Here is a 14,244-nt window from a genome sequence, read left to right on the forward strand (position 1 = left end):
CTTTGATTGACCATTTAGCCTATTTGCCTAGTAGTGTTGATATTATCCGTAGTCACCCCTTTTGAGCCTGTAGACCTTTTATTTGGCAACCACATTACAAGCCGTATCCCCTTTGTTCTTAATCAAATCTTGTTGAACTTTTACCTCTGAAAGCACTTAAGTAGCTAGAAGAGAAAAGAAAGAGATTGGGGAGCTTATGAGTGGAACCATAGAAAGGCCGGAAAGGTGCACCTGTGTACAAACAAAACAAAAAAAAAAGTACTAGCCGAAAATACTAAATTAAGGAGGAAAAAAAAGAAAAACAAAAGAATAACACCTCCATATCTTTGTCTAGGCTAGTATCTATATGTTGATATGCCTAATGAAGCAGGGCCTAAATGTGTATGGTTTCATGGCTAGATATTGAATTGGTCATGACAAGAAGGTGCTTAGAAGAGAAGTGTAGTGTATTAAAGTGCTTAGGAGGGTTAATTACTATTTTCTCAAATATATCCTACCCGTCCTTTAGCCTATATTACAACCTATAAAGTCCTGCTTGATCTTAGACTTTGCGAGCTTAAATTAGTAGAGACTTACACTACGGGCAAGCCTATGGTATGAATTTGGGTGGCATAAGAGTTTCTTTGTGAGAGTGAGCAAATTCTTCCGATTCGGGAGTCCTTAAATTATACTTGAACTTATAATTGAGTGTGTGGACTACGTCTCTATGGTTTGTTGGTGAGGGCACATGATTTGCAAAGGATTGGTAGAGACCTTGATTTTTGAGTAGGCACAAGGAGCGAGTCATAGGGTGGAATGCATTAGAGTCAAGTTTTGAGGCGAGGATGTTAGAAAGAGCTACATGAATATTTTAAATGATCTTGGCATGAGTTTAAAACTTGAGGAACAGTATGAAGAGTGCATGTGCTGGGTTCTAAGCGTTGATATAAATCATTGTCATTGGTGTGATGCTTGCGTATGTTTTAAAAGGTATTTCTTGCTTATGTGCTTACTTTTAAGTTACTCGAGGACGAGCAAAAGTTTATGTGTGGGGTGGTGATAAAGGGTGAAAAGTACACGTTTTGTGTGTGTGTTTGTGTGTTATTTCGTGTGTGAGTTGCGGGAGTTCACATCTCTTTTGAAGTGAAAATATGCTCATGACGTGTTTCTTATGTGTAGGAACAAACTTGTGCGGAAAAGGATCAAATGGGAGAAAAATTGGTGAAAAAAGAGCTGAAGAGAAAAGCTCTGGATAGCGAAACGAGGTTCACTTCACCAGACCGGGACCGAAGTAGAAGAAATCAGGAAAGTCCCGGACAGCGAAGCGAGGGTCACTTCGCCAGACCGGAACCGGGGCAGAAAAATTCAACTTTTCCAATCCAAATTAGGAGAAGTAAAAATCCGGCCCAACTCAATCCCAAACTATATAAATATTAGAGTTAGCCACTTTTTGAAGGGAGAGAAGACTTTGGAGGGGCAAGAACACTCTTGGAGCAAGGAGAAGGATTCAACTTCACGTTTTTTTTCTCTTTCTTCCTAATTTTTTATTGTTATGAATTCTAATCTTGTATTTGTGCAAACAACTATGAGTAGCTAAACTCTCATCTAGGGTTTTATGGAACCTATTGAAGGATGATTTTTCCACTGCGTTTAATATAAATTTGCCCTTTGTTTTTCTCTATTTGTTCAACTATATTATTATTGTTGTTGGTTGAATGGCTCTCAATTGACTGTGTCTATTTAGTGTGTACTGCTCGAGAGAGAGTATGCATTTAGGTAGTTGTTGAACAACACCACTCCTAATGTATTTGAGAGATCAATACAGAGGGTTTAAAGGCGGGATTAGAGATAACAAAACCTTGGTGCGATCGTAATGAGCGGTGAATTAGTGCCAGCTAGCGTAGTTCGAGAGAATACGTCTAGTAAATTATGATCGTTGCTCGAGAAAGAGCTACGACACTCAAAGTACTCACGATCGGTAGAGAATACTGGGGCGAATTTATAGGAAACGTCGCGGGGGAGATTCCGACAATAGGGTAAATCAAAATCCTACACTTTTCCAATCTTGTCTACAATATTTGCTTTGTTAGTAATAAAATTATAGCTTTTTAAATACCTTGTTTTTAGTTAGTAAACAATCACTCATTATTCAATATTTCTGAAGGTTGATTACTTGAATTCTTGCGAAACTAGTGGTTGTGATTAGTAGGTTAATTCTCTACGGGATTTGACTCCGAACTTGTAAATCGAATTATATTTGCAACGACCGCTAAACCTCTTAGGAGCCATAATTGAGCGTGATCACCAATCATAATGTATTATATCATTAAGCCATTCAAGCAATGGCTTCTCATTAAAATATCAATCTCATGTTGTGAAATGAAATTGTCCTATATCTGATATTGGAAAACTCATAACTATATGTGCAGAGTCTTCCACATCTCCATCACATCGTTCACACTTAGGAGATTCAATTATTTGTATGGTAAATCTAAGCTCATTTGACATAAGTCTTTTATGTCGCACGAGCCAAATAAAATATTTCTAATTTTTCTATTCTAAATTTCTATATATTAGTCCATCTCCTATCATTTGTACTAAATTTTTCATTACCTGTTCCATTACAAATGAGCTTATCTACAAAACAATATTATTAGAGATGAAACGAGATAAAATAGTATTTATGCATGGCCTCCGGAGAATATGAAAATGAAGGCATGTGAAGGGTGGGGAAGTAGGGGTGTTCGTCGGTCGGTATGGTACGATATTTAGATATTTTGGTTCGATATTTTCGGTATCCGGTTTCTTAAAATGCTATCCCAATACCGTACCTAATTAAATTCGGTATGATTCGATTTTTCTCCTTTCGGTTTCGGTTTATTTGATTTGAATACTAACTAGTGCACAGAGCCATAGATTATAATATTCTTAATTAAAGTACTCAAAAGTACAAAACTGAAAACGTTTGTTGACAAAAGTTTTGTCCAAAACCAGTAAATATCAACCCATAGAGAAAACTGTGCATAATAAATTTGATCATTAGAAATATTTTATTACTTGCTTAGAGCTAATTGATAAACTTAGAGAATAAAAGAAAGTAAATTTTAGATTTTTTATATTTATGTTATAAATTATAATAGATGTATGGTGTAATATAATATATATTTCGGTACGGTATCGGTATTTCGGTATTTCATTTTAAAATATCAAATACCATACCTAATACCAATTTTTTGAAAACTTAAATCAAATACCATACCGAATACCAAAATACCGAATAACAAATACCAAAATTTTCGATATTTACTAAATTATGCACTACCCTAATAGCATCACATATTTTTCTATATAATGAAGCAGTTGATATTTTAAGCAACTGTGAAATAACACGAGAAGAAAGGACATGAAATTCGATTTCTCAAAAGAAAAGAATGAAGTTGAAGAAATTTCACTAATTGAATTCAATATTTCATTCTTTCCTAGAAGAAGTCGTGTCCCTTAAACCAAATATTTTCTGTCCTAAAATGGTTATTCCATTTCTTACTAGAACGAAAGCGAATGGATTTTGGGTACAATTTTTTAGTTCATGTTATTCTTTCTATACCTAAAATTTATAATTTATTTATCAAATAATCAAATTATTTTATTAAAAAAGTACTCCCTCCGTTCCAATTTATGTAAATCCGTTTGACTTGGCATAATATTTAAGAAAAAAATGAAGACTTTTGGAATTTGTGATCCTAAACAAGTCAAAATTTTTGGATGGCCACAATTCTTTTGAAACCTGTGATGAGGCAGATTTAGGTATAAACTTAAGGGGTCACAGATCCCGTAAACTTCTGTAGAAATCTTGTATATGTATATATGTATACCTTAAAAATGGTTAATTTAAATTACCTGCCACCCTGAACACTAAAAGCTTTTAGGGGCACTAGTTGAGCAGAATACTGGTGCCCCCGTCGCGTTAAAATCCTGGTTCCGCCTCTGCTTGTGATGGTAAACATTATAGAGTATTTGTGTGGTTATAAAAGCTTCTCATTAACGATAGAATTAAAAGTTTAAGTTAAATTGTTTCCAAATTTAGAAAAGAGTCATTTTTTTTGGAACGGATAAAAAAAAAATATGTTCAAATAAACTGGATCCGATAGAGTAGTAAATTTATGTCCAACAAGCTAAAAGGGATGGTAAATTCAAACACGACAAGGACGCGGAAGCGGAACACAAATACTTTACCAGTTACCATCAACTTCTTTTTGGCTGTTTCAACATTGAGGTTTAATGGTTTCAATTATTTTATTAATCCTTAAAAAATTTATTTATTAGTACATGAAAAGATCAGGAAAGAGAAAATTGAAAAAATGAAATAGTGAAAATTAAACTCACACATATTTCGCGAGACTCCATCAGTACCATTAGATCCTAAATTTTGATGGTTAACGGTTGGAAATTTATTTTACATAAATTGAGGTGCAAAGTTCAAATCCATGACAGTTCACTCCATTTTATTTAAAAAGAAGCGGAGACTGGCTTGTAATTTTTGAAATAATATCTATGGTTTGCTCTTGGTAAATTCATTCTCGACACTTTAGCACTGCATCTACCTTTGGCTCCTTCCTAAATTGAAGTATTCCTTGAAATTCCAAAATGGCGGCTTAACTTTCCCTCCCCTTTTCAAAACTCTCCATTCGTCTCAATACTCCCTTCAAAATCACTTTGCAAAATTTTACCAATTTTCATATCCAACCTTTTCCCTCTTCCTTTCCTTTCCCTCCATTCTTCAAAACCTTAAGAAAATTCTAAATCCCCAAAATCCGCACTCCTTCAAAACCCTAACAACGCCCATTTCTGCTTTCTGTTCTTTTTTCTCAACATATTTCAATGGAAACTCATTGCTCAGAAATCCTAGAAACTGACACTGAACTGGTTAATTCAGTAAATCCTCACGAAACCCTAGATCGGTCTTCCCCAAATTCTCCTGAAAACTCAGCTAATTCGAACAAATTTGAAGGATTACAAATGGAGGAAGAAGAATTGGATTCATCACCTGTTCGGAGGTACACTCCATATTCCTCGTACACCAGCCATTGGTCTCAGCCTTGGGGTCCAATCACCAATTCCAAGCCTTTGGGCTCACAATCGACTTCTACTGCTGAGCCCGACGACGACGAGCCATCGGATTCTGGTTGGCCCGACGGGCCTAATAAAGCTGAAACTACGAAATTGGTATCAGTTGGGTCTCTGTGGAATTGTCATGGAGATGAGGATGCTAAGTCGTTTATGCTGGTATTAATCTTCATGTTTCGCCAATAGCTCCAAATTTTTTTTTTTTGGGTGCTTTTGTTTTGTGTTGATTTTTTTTTCTTGGATTATTAACAGGGTGCAGGGCTTGCTAATTTAGGCAACACGTGCTTTCTAAACTCTGTATTGCAATCATTCATACACACAGTGCCTCTGATTCAGGGCCTTAAGTTGAACGATCATGCCACACCCTGTGATAGTAAGAAATAACAATTAATCCCTTTGTTCCATTTTATATGTCTCTATTAAGTACTATTTAGAGAGTCAAGTAGCCATTTTTTCATAAAGTTTTTAATACTTCTTACATAGTTTCTGAACGAGTAATTATAATTTTATTTTTTGGAAAAAATTAAAGGAACTTATGTTTAAATTAAGATCGAAACTCTTTAATTATTTTTTAGAACAAAGGGAATAACGAACTCTGCATTGCCAATTATTCAACCATATGAGTTGTGTCAGTGTATTTGGTTTAATTAATCTTGTCTAGTAGAGAGATTTCCTCTTTCTCTCTCTGTTTGTGAGGTTGCTTATTGTTTTGTTGTCTATGCAACAATTGCAGGTTACCTGAAAGGTTTCTGTGTAATTTGTGCGTTGAAAGAGCTTATTGATGCTTTACTGGTTTCTGAGACTGGTGTTGTCTCTCCCTGGAAATTTGTTAACAATTTAAGCTGTATCCTTTTAAATTACTTGTTTGTGATTTTTGGGATAATATTCACATTTCATACACATATATATGTGTGTTTATCTTTTCTGCTTATGTATTCGTTACCCTTATTTCTTACTGAAATATAAGAAAGATGACTGATTTTGGTATGGTACACACTATTGGTACATTCACATTTCTTCATTCCCTTTTATTATGCAGGAAAAGAAAAACTTAGATCTCGTTTAGGGCCTGTTTGATTTGGATTATGTTAGCTCACCTAATCAGTTACTTTTATTAAATTAGCTTCCTTTATCATAGTCAATGTTTAGTTACATACAAAAGAATTGATTGTTAGTCAATTCTCTAATAAATTACCCTTCAAGATGATTATAGAGAATTTGAAGATTCAAATCAGACAGGCCAGCTAGGTATGAAGGTTGTATAAATTCATTGCTTTGTTTGCGAATCTGTAGCTGTTGTTTCACTGTCATCCTTAACTTTGTGAAAAAATAGATTTTTCTTCCACTTTCCATCGGTTCCAACAAGAAGATGCTCACGAATTTCTACAATGTTTTCTGGATAAACTTGAACAATGTTGTGATGTTTCGAGACCAAAAGACAGCCCAACTTTGGAGACTGAGAACTTTGTGAAGCAGGCTTTCGGAGGTCGTTTAGTTAGCAAAGTAAGAACAAATGATTTGTCTATTCTTTGTGCCTTTTATTGTAAAACTGCATTCACATATATGTTCTGCTCTTCATTCTTAAATGCAAATGTAGAACTAACATTCTACGCATGCCTTTTTTCGAAATTGCAGCTGCGATGTTGTAATTGTGGCCATTGTTCTGACACTTACGAGACTCTAATTGATCTGAGTTTGGAGATTGAGGATGTTGACAGCCTAGCCACAGCTCTGGAGTCTTTCACAAAGGTTGAGAAGATTGAGGATTCAGAAACAAAGTTTACATGTGAAAAATGTAAGGAACAAGTCTCCATTGAGAAGCAGCTTGTGCTGGATAAGGCCCCTTCTGTTGCTGCCCTTCATTTGAAGAGATTCAAAACTGATGGTTCTCTTGTTGAGAAGATTGACAAATATGTTTCATTTCCACTGGAATTGGACCTGCATGCTTATGCTGATAACAACCAAAGTGATAATGTGAGTTCCTGTTACTCTGAGTCTATGCTAGGAATTAGTGTTGCAGGGATTCTTTTCGTTTTAGGAGTTGGAAGAGATGAAATAAAGTGATTTTTTTTTTCTGGTAAAGAAGTTGATGAAGAGTAATTACTAGTGCTTAAATATATACTAGCTTTATAGTTCCCGAGAAAAAAAGGGTTTTAGAGGTAAACTTTTCCTGCATATTTAAGTTTAGTACCTGAAAGTTTTGGGATTCTTAATTTTTTTTTTTTTTTTTTTTTTTTTTTTGCAAAAGATTTTTGGAGGGCTTGTAGCTGATAGCTTGGGAGAAGTATTTTATCAAAATGAATTTAAATTTTCCTTCTTTGTTTATGTTAGATAGGATATGGGGTCTAAGCAGGGAAAATGTTGTGTACAATACTACAATTTCACTAATATTTTTAATTTAAGATCTTTCTTTCTTTTTGCTTAATCTTTGTTAACTGGAACTGTATATGATTTTTAATTTTCCTTTCTTGGCACAGGAAGAAATGAAGTACGATCTTTATGCAGTTATAAGGCATGTAGGATTTTCATACTCTTCTGGGCACTATTACAGCTTTATTCGCTCTGCTCCAAATGAGTGGTACAAATTTGACGACTCAAAGGTATGTAATATACTGCAAATCAAGCTTCCTACTTTCTTTTAATGGTTTTACTGTAGGATTAATCTGTTTCTCAATATTCTGGTGCCTCTAACTTAGAAACCATTTTGTTTTTGTGCTGCATTCAATATCGTTTCATCATTGCTTATTTTTGTTATACCCTGCAATTCTCCTGGCATAAAGGGCAGCACAAGCGTTTATGATGAACTGACTTGATATTTGTTTAAACTTATAGGTTATTCAGGTTGGAGAAGATTTTATTTTGTCGCAGGAAGCATATGTTCTGTTTTATGCAAAGAGGGGCACTCCGTGGTTTTCAGATTTTATTGAAGTGCAAAAGCCCTTTATAGATCCGTCCATACTGAACACCTCTCCCAAGTCAGTTTTAGATAATACAAATGCTGTCTGTGTTACTTCTCCGCGTCTGCCAAATCCCCGGGCTTTATGTGTCAAAGGTTCCCATGATGCTGCAAGTGAGTCATCTCCCAATTCTCTCAACAAGGTTCAGGATAGTGACGGAAAGGAAAATGTGCAGACGAGGTCTGCTCCTGGACCACATGGTGCAAGTAACATTTTGCATCCCAAGTCACCTGAAGTGGATAAAGTGTCTTTTCCTTCAATACTCAAAGAAGACTGCAGTACTCTGGACCCCGGTGCACCCAGCAGACCTATATTTATCACACCCAAAACGCCATCTAGATCTCCGAGCCCAGAGATATATCGGGAAGATCCCCCAGGTAAACTCATCTTGCACTTCTATTTTATTATCGACTTGTTGCCTATAGTGAATATAGAGAAGCTGGTGCGAGATCATTGGTTTTCATTTGCAGAAAATGATTACCATATTCCCCGTCCTCATCTAAGAACGGCAGACCGGGTTTCTTGCAAAAAGCAACTGCAGAAGGAGCTAGAGCAGAATATGGAAAGAAAGCAGGCGTGTACCCTGATAAAGAAAAGCATGCGGGGGTCTAGAGCCCAGCAATTACTAGCTGCAATGGCGGGGTCACAAAGTGAAAGTTCTGTTAACAAGAAAAGGAGAAGAGTGGATGTATCTCCAAGTAGAGATGATAGTAGTTCCACCAGTCGCCGGAGGTCTAGCCTTGGCTCTGTGTTTCGTACTGTAATGACTGGCAGCCTGAGATGAGCAGGTTACATTTGGGCATAACACTAATAATTTTGGTACCTCATGAAATGTTTAACTGGAAAATCTGAACTAACGGAATAGGGTCTTGATCTGTATCCTCAAACAAACATGACGGGTAGTTTTTAGATAATAGCAGCTGTTAGTTTGTTGTTTATATTTCAGAGTTCCACTGTATAGTGCAGAGTAAGAATTTTATGTTATATTCTCACAGTTGAGAATTATAATTACTCTTATATACCTAGCGAGCTTTTGCAGGAACTTTTAATTTCTGTACTACATAAGTGCCACTACTTTTTTTCATTCATAAATTTTGTTAAATTTCATAAATTAATTCCACACTAGTTGAGTTTGGCTACACAGATTCTCAATATCTAATTAGTCTTTGAGTATAAGTTAGGATTTTTTTAAAACTTAAAGTTCTCCAAATCTCTCGCTTTCAAAACCAGAATGCCTACTTGTGGTTAATATTCTAAAACTTGAATATTCAAGTAGAACTTTGAGACAAAAATGATTGTAACTTCCAGTTACTGGTTGTGCAAAAGAAACCGCTTATAAAAAAGATGTAACCTCTTTAGAATCCAGAAAACCAATGGAGCTTCCTATGTGTTAGATTTGTTTTAGGAGTAAGCACTAGGTTAAAATAAAATATGTGCTTAGTTCAGAGTTATTTTTGAGCTTGTCGTAACAAAGAGTTGGGATCCAAGCATCTCCAATTAACAAAGAGAAAGGAGATCACCTCAAACCAGGCAACTTATTTGGCTTCTTTGCATGATGTTCTTTTACATCATAGGTTTTATAAAGCATTCTAAGTCATTTTCTTGTTAACATCGAACAAATTATTTTCCTGTTTCATTCTTCCTCTTCTTCAGCTCCTGAAAACTTCTATATAAGTATCTGAAAGCCCTTGAGTAAATCCCTTCCGTTCTTCTTCTTCTTCAAAAAAAAAAAAATTTCAAATGGAGGCTATGGCTACTAATATAGAAGAGAACAACTTCTGTAAGAAAACACCAGATCAAGATTTCAACTTTCAACAGACACTCATGGGGTCATCAAATGTTCCTAAACATGTGCTTATAGTTATGGATGCATTAAAAGAATTCTCCATTGAACCTCTTGAATGGACTCTCAAGAATGTTGCCTTGAAATCATGCTGCACTGTTACTATTCTTGGCATGATGCCTTGGCTCAATATTCCTCGTATACTTTCATGTTAAATCATTTCCAGAGTCCTAAATATATGCAAGAACATCATATAAGTATGTATTATTTATGACATGTAGGAAATTTTGCTTAATTGCTTTTGCGTTTTTTATAGTCTCCGCGAAGACATGGTCGGACATCTGGAGTGTGGATTTTGAAGAACTTCCAAAAATTAGAGAAAAAAGGGACCAGTGGAGAAGTGAGTATGCTAAGTATCACAAAGTTCAGTATTTAATTGACCTTTGCGAAAAATATGGGGTACGTGCCTATCATATATCATCATTCATCCCTTTGAACTTCAGCTGTCTTGTTTAAATGATATTTCTACAACTGGAGTTTACTTTCTGATATTTCATTTAGGTAGAACCAAAAATCAGAACTGAGATGGGCCATCCACTGAAATTCCTCGTGGTTGATTTGATCACTAGCCTTCGAGCAAACCTAATAGTATTCGACAGGTATTAATATCTAGGCCTTGTAATGACTCTTTCAACTATCAGGGCAATTAATTAAATTGTATGGAAGGTTACTTGTATTACTCAATTCTACTCACTATTGATAGTTATTTACCTATAAGGTAGTATAAAAATCTTTTACGCCGTCAATCTTTCTAATCTATCTATATCTATATTTATATTATTTTAAAAGTACGAAAACCCTTAGAGAAATATAGTTCATTTTTTCTATTCTTAAAAAATAAATTTTACACCGGACAAATTTATAATTTAATTATTTTTTAATATTAATTAACTAAAATTTTGCTTATTGAATTGTTTCTTATTTGAAATATGTAGCAAATCCTAATATTAAGGATTTTAAAATCGAGTAATATTTTACTTTATATAAATCACATTTAAATTGTGCATCTATTTTCCTTAAATCTAATCCTTTCACGTTTCCGGGGTTTTAAACGTTATGGATCGTTATTAAGGCTTTTATTTCAAGCTTTTGTCTTCGCTTTAATTTTGAATTTATTCATATAATCTTTCTTAAACTCAATTTTAAATAGCGATAAGTTTATAATAACAAATATATGACATATACTACATACAAAAAAATAATTTTATTTTGTGGTCTCCTATGTAATTATGAATTTGCCATAAGTATTCCTAATCGTGTAAAAATTAATAAGAATCCTACTTTTCTCCTTTTAAGTTTCCTAGAATTTATGGTCGTTTTAACAAATTTGGAATCATTTGGAAACCACCCATTTCTAAGCTTTTATCTATTTTTTTTAGAATTATTTTAATCATATTTAGACTAAATTAGATGCTCGGTAATAAGGTTAGATAGCAACCACTATAACTTTTCTAAAATTCATCACCTTAATAATCAATAAGAACCTTTATTTTTGTGCGGGTAATGTTAGGAAAGCAAAAAATTTTAACCACCTTCTTTCTTCTTATTTTTTTTAATACAAACTAATGTTGATAATTTTGATGAAACTTCTTAATAGTCCTGTTGATTTGAAGATGTGATAATAACCAAAGTTAGCAAAATTTTTGCAAGGAGATAAAAAAAAAATATTTCTATTCTTCTTTATAAAAGTGAAGATATTAAGAATATACTAGAATGAATATATCAGACGTCCAAATCTCAAGAATTTTATTTTAAATTTTAGATAAACTAATATTTAAATTTTAAAGTTTACAATATGAATTTTCATGCTTAGCGTTAGTTAGGTCATAAGCTATTTTGTTCACTAAATAAGATTAATATTCGTCATTTTCAAAAGCTTATATTTTTTAAATTTTATTTTATAACTCAAACGCATTGTTTAATACTCTCTCCATTTCAATATTTGTGAACTTATTTCCTTTTCAGTCCGTGCTAAAAAGAATGACCCCTTTATATATTTAAAAATAATTTAACTTTATGTAATGATTTATAGTCACATAAAATATATGTGCCTCATTTTATGTCACGGTTTCAAAAGTCTTATCTTTTTTCTTAAACTCGCCCAAACAAATGAGTTCAAATAATTAAAACGGAGGGAATAGTATTTATGTATTTTTAATATTTATACTCATTGATATAATACACTCAAATCGCGTGTATCCTAATTAGTATAATTAAAAAATTACAGGCACCACGACAAGAAGAATATAGAATACTATGCAGAGAAAGTTCCATATGACATGGTAGTAATAAGCGAAGATGGTGAGGTGGATATGATCAAAGGAAGGTCTCAGAAAAAGATCAAAGCTGCAGAAGAAACTTCAGGAGAATCCCCTGCTTCAATTGTCCCAGCCACAAAACCGATGATTTCCGGACAAATAATAAATTTTTTCAAGCCAAAGTGCGTGAAAACCTGAAATGGCAGCAAGCAAGGAGGAGGAATCGAGGAATACCATATATGGCTGCCCTATAATAATGTACTTCTATCATTTACATTAGAATAAGACAAATAAAAGGTCTAATTGAGCTATAAAAAATGAAACATTTTACTTCATCTATTTGTAAACCGCAATATAACAGATTTGTTCGAACATTTTATTGTCTTTTATACTGATCGATTGTTATACGTTTATAACATGTGACATTTAAATTTTATTTAGTTGCTATAAACGAAAAGTACACAAAAGCTTATTTTTCAATTTGTTTATGTTATAAAAGATAATTGAATTATTTAATTTTAATTTCTCAAATGATATTCATATCTCATATATTATAAACATAAAAAAATAATGAAATTATATTTTGGTAATAACTGTAAAATATTACCATAAACACATAAAACTGATACACCTAAAGAGCACCTCAGCCACTTTCTACGAAGGAATTTATAAAGGACAACACGCCTCTGAAAACAACAACCCTCCCTCGAAAAGGAAAACTTATTACAAAATCTCTGTATGAAAAAATCACATCTACTCGCTCTCTTTGAGCCCATAAGCCTATCCACATTTTCTCTAATAACTCCTGAATCTATCTGTTGTATGGCAAGGTTGATTTGTACAATTTGATTCCCAAATATCATCCAGATCCTGGCCATCGATATCTGATAAACTAGAGCACTATAGATAGCTGCAATCACTCCCCTCTTAAACTTTCTCCGGTGCTTCCAATGCTTGCTTTAGGTTGTTTACCCGAAAAACGGATAAAGTTGAATTTATACGTAGTTCTAAGGATATGTAGTATAACTTAACACAAATCGTAAGGATAAATTGAAAGTATCAAATACGGATTGTAAAGAATGAAAAATACACAAGGTTGGAAAGAAGAAGATTTAAGGACTAAGCAAGATGAATCAATCAATAAAGCCCAAAAGAATAACCCTTCAATATAGGAGTGTATGGTCTTTTAGTTACAATGTAAGCAAAAGCTTGGTCCTTACAGAAATAATAACTATCCCCTTTATAGTAGATGGATCTTACTTTTAGATATAATTAAAAATACATAGTGGGAGACCCATGATAAATCAGCTTTTCCATAATTCCTGCTAGGATTCTCTCCTCTAGTGGGATTGCAACGGCTCTTGTCTATGAGCTCGATATTGACTCGAGCTCTCGGTCTTGACTCGAGCTCTCGATCTTGACTCGAGCTCGATTCTGACTCGGATCCTTATATTGATTCGGGGTCAGTGTTGGTCGGTCTCTGCCTCATAAACTCGATAACTTCACTTTGCATCATAGTTCGACTTGGATTCGAGCTCGATAATGACATCGAGCTCGACATTGATCGATCCCTCGGGCTCGAAGCTTAGTGACCTGACTTTGGACCTCAACCTTATACTATGAAGACGCTTCTCCGATCCAATATATTGCCATTTAAAATAGTTCGTACGAAGGACTAACCAGTTTTTACTGTATACAGATAGTCCCCTCGTTTCTCGAGAAGGATGTAGTGAGAAACGATATGATTTCACAACGGCTCGACTAGATATAAGCTGACGTTCATATTGGGCTCGATCATGACGCATGTGATAGCTGTCCCGTCAGTTTAGTTTTTCAAGGCATTTAATGCGTGTCAGACGGTGGTCGGCCATTATCGAAATTGAACCGCCATTGCTATACCTATAAATAATCCCTTTTTTCACTTTTAATCACTTTTACATCTTCAAACTCTAAATTTTCTAACTTCTTTCTCATATTTTCTGAATTCACTCGCAAATCTGTGATTCTTCTCTGCAAAAACCTTTCTTCAAAAATACCAAATCTTTGTTACCTCCTTCTATTCTCGATCTTTAAATTTAAAAAA

General features: G+C 34.1%; 2 protein-coding genes across 2 annotated transcripts; both read left to right on the plus strand.

Moving 5' to 3' along the window:
- The first annotated feature begins 4,558 nt into the window (after window positions 1-4,558).
- On the plus strand, window positions 4,559-9,171 carry LOC107826307 (ubiquitin carboxyl-terminal hydrolase 21). The gene is made up of 8 exons (XM_016653268.2): window positions 4,559-5,262; window positions 5,356-5,476; window positions 5,837-5,947; window positions 6,437-6,606; window positions 6,739-7,077; window positions 7,581-7,703; window positions 7,936-8,437; window positions 8,531-9,171. Exons 1-8 carry the CDS (start codon window positions 4,858-4,860, stop codon window positions 8,842-8,844), a joined length of 2,085 nt encoding a protein of 694 aa, XP_016508754.1. The 5' UTR covers window positions 4,559-4,857; the 3' UTR covers window positions 8,845-9,171.
- A 578-nt stretch (window positions 9,172-9,749) lies between these two features.
- Window positions 9,750-12,552, plus strand: LOC142177510 (uncharacterized). Its single transcript, XM_075246495.1, has 4 exons — window positions 9,750-10,041; window positions 10,160-10,302; window positions 10,405-10,502; window positions 12,131-12,552. Exons 1-4 carry the CDS (start codon window positions 9,801-9,803, stop codon window positions 12,357-12,359), a joined length of 711 nt encoding a protein of 236 aa, XP_075102596.1. The 5' UTR covers window positions 9,750-9,800; the 3' UTR covers window positions 12,360-12,552.
- The last annotated feature ends 1,692 nt before the right edge of the window (window positions 12,553-14,244 follow it).

This window comes from Nicotiana tabacum, chromosome 23 (assembly GCF_000715075.1).
Source record: "Nicotiana tabacum cultivar K326 chromosome 23, ASM71507v2, whole genome shotgun sequence".
NCBI lineage: Eukaryota > Viridiplantae > Streptophyta > Magnoliopsida > Solanales > Solanaceae > Nicotiana > Nicotiana tabacum.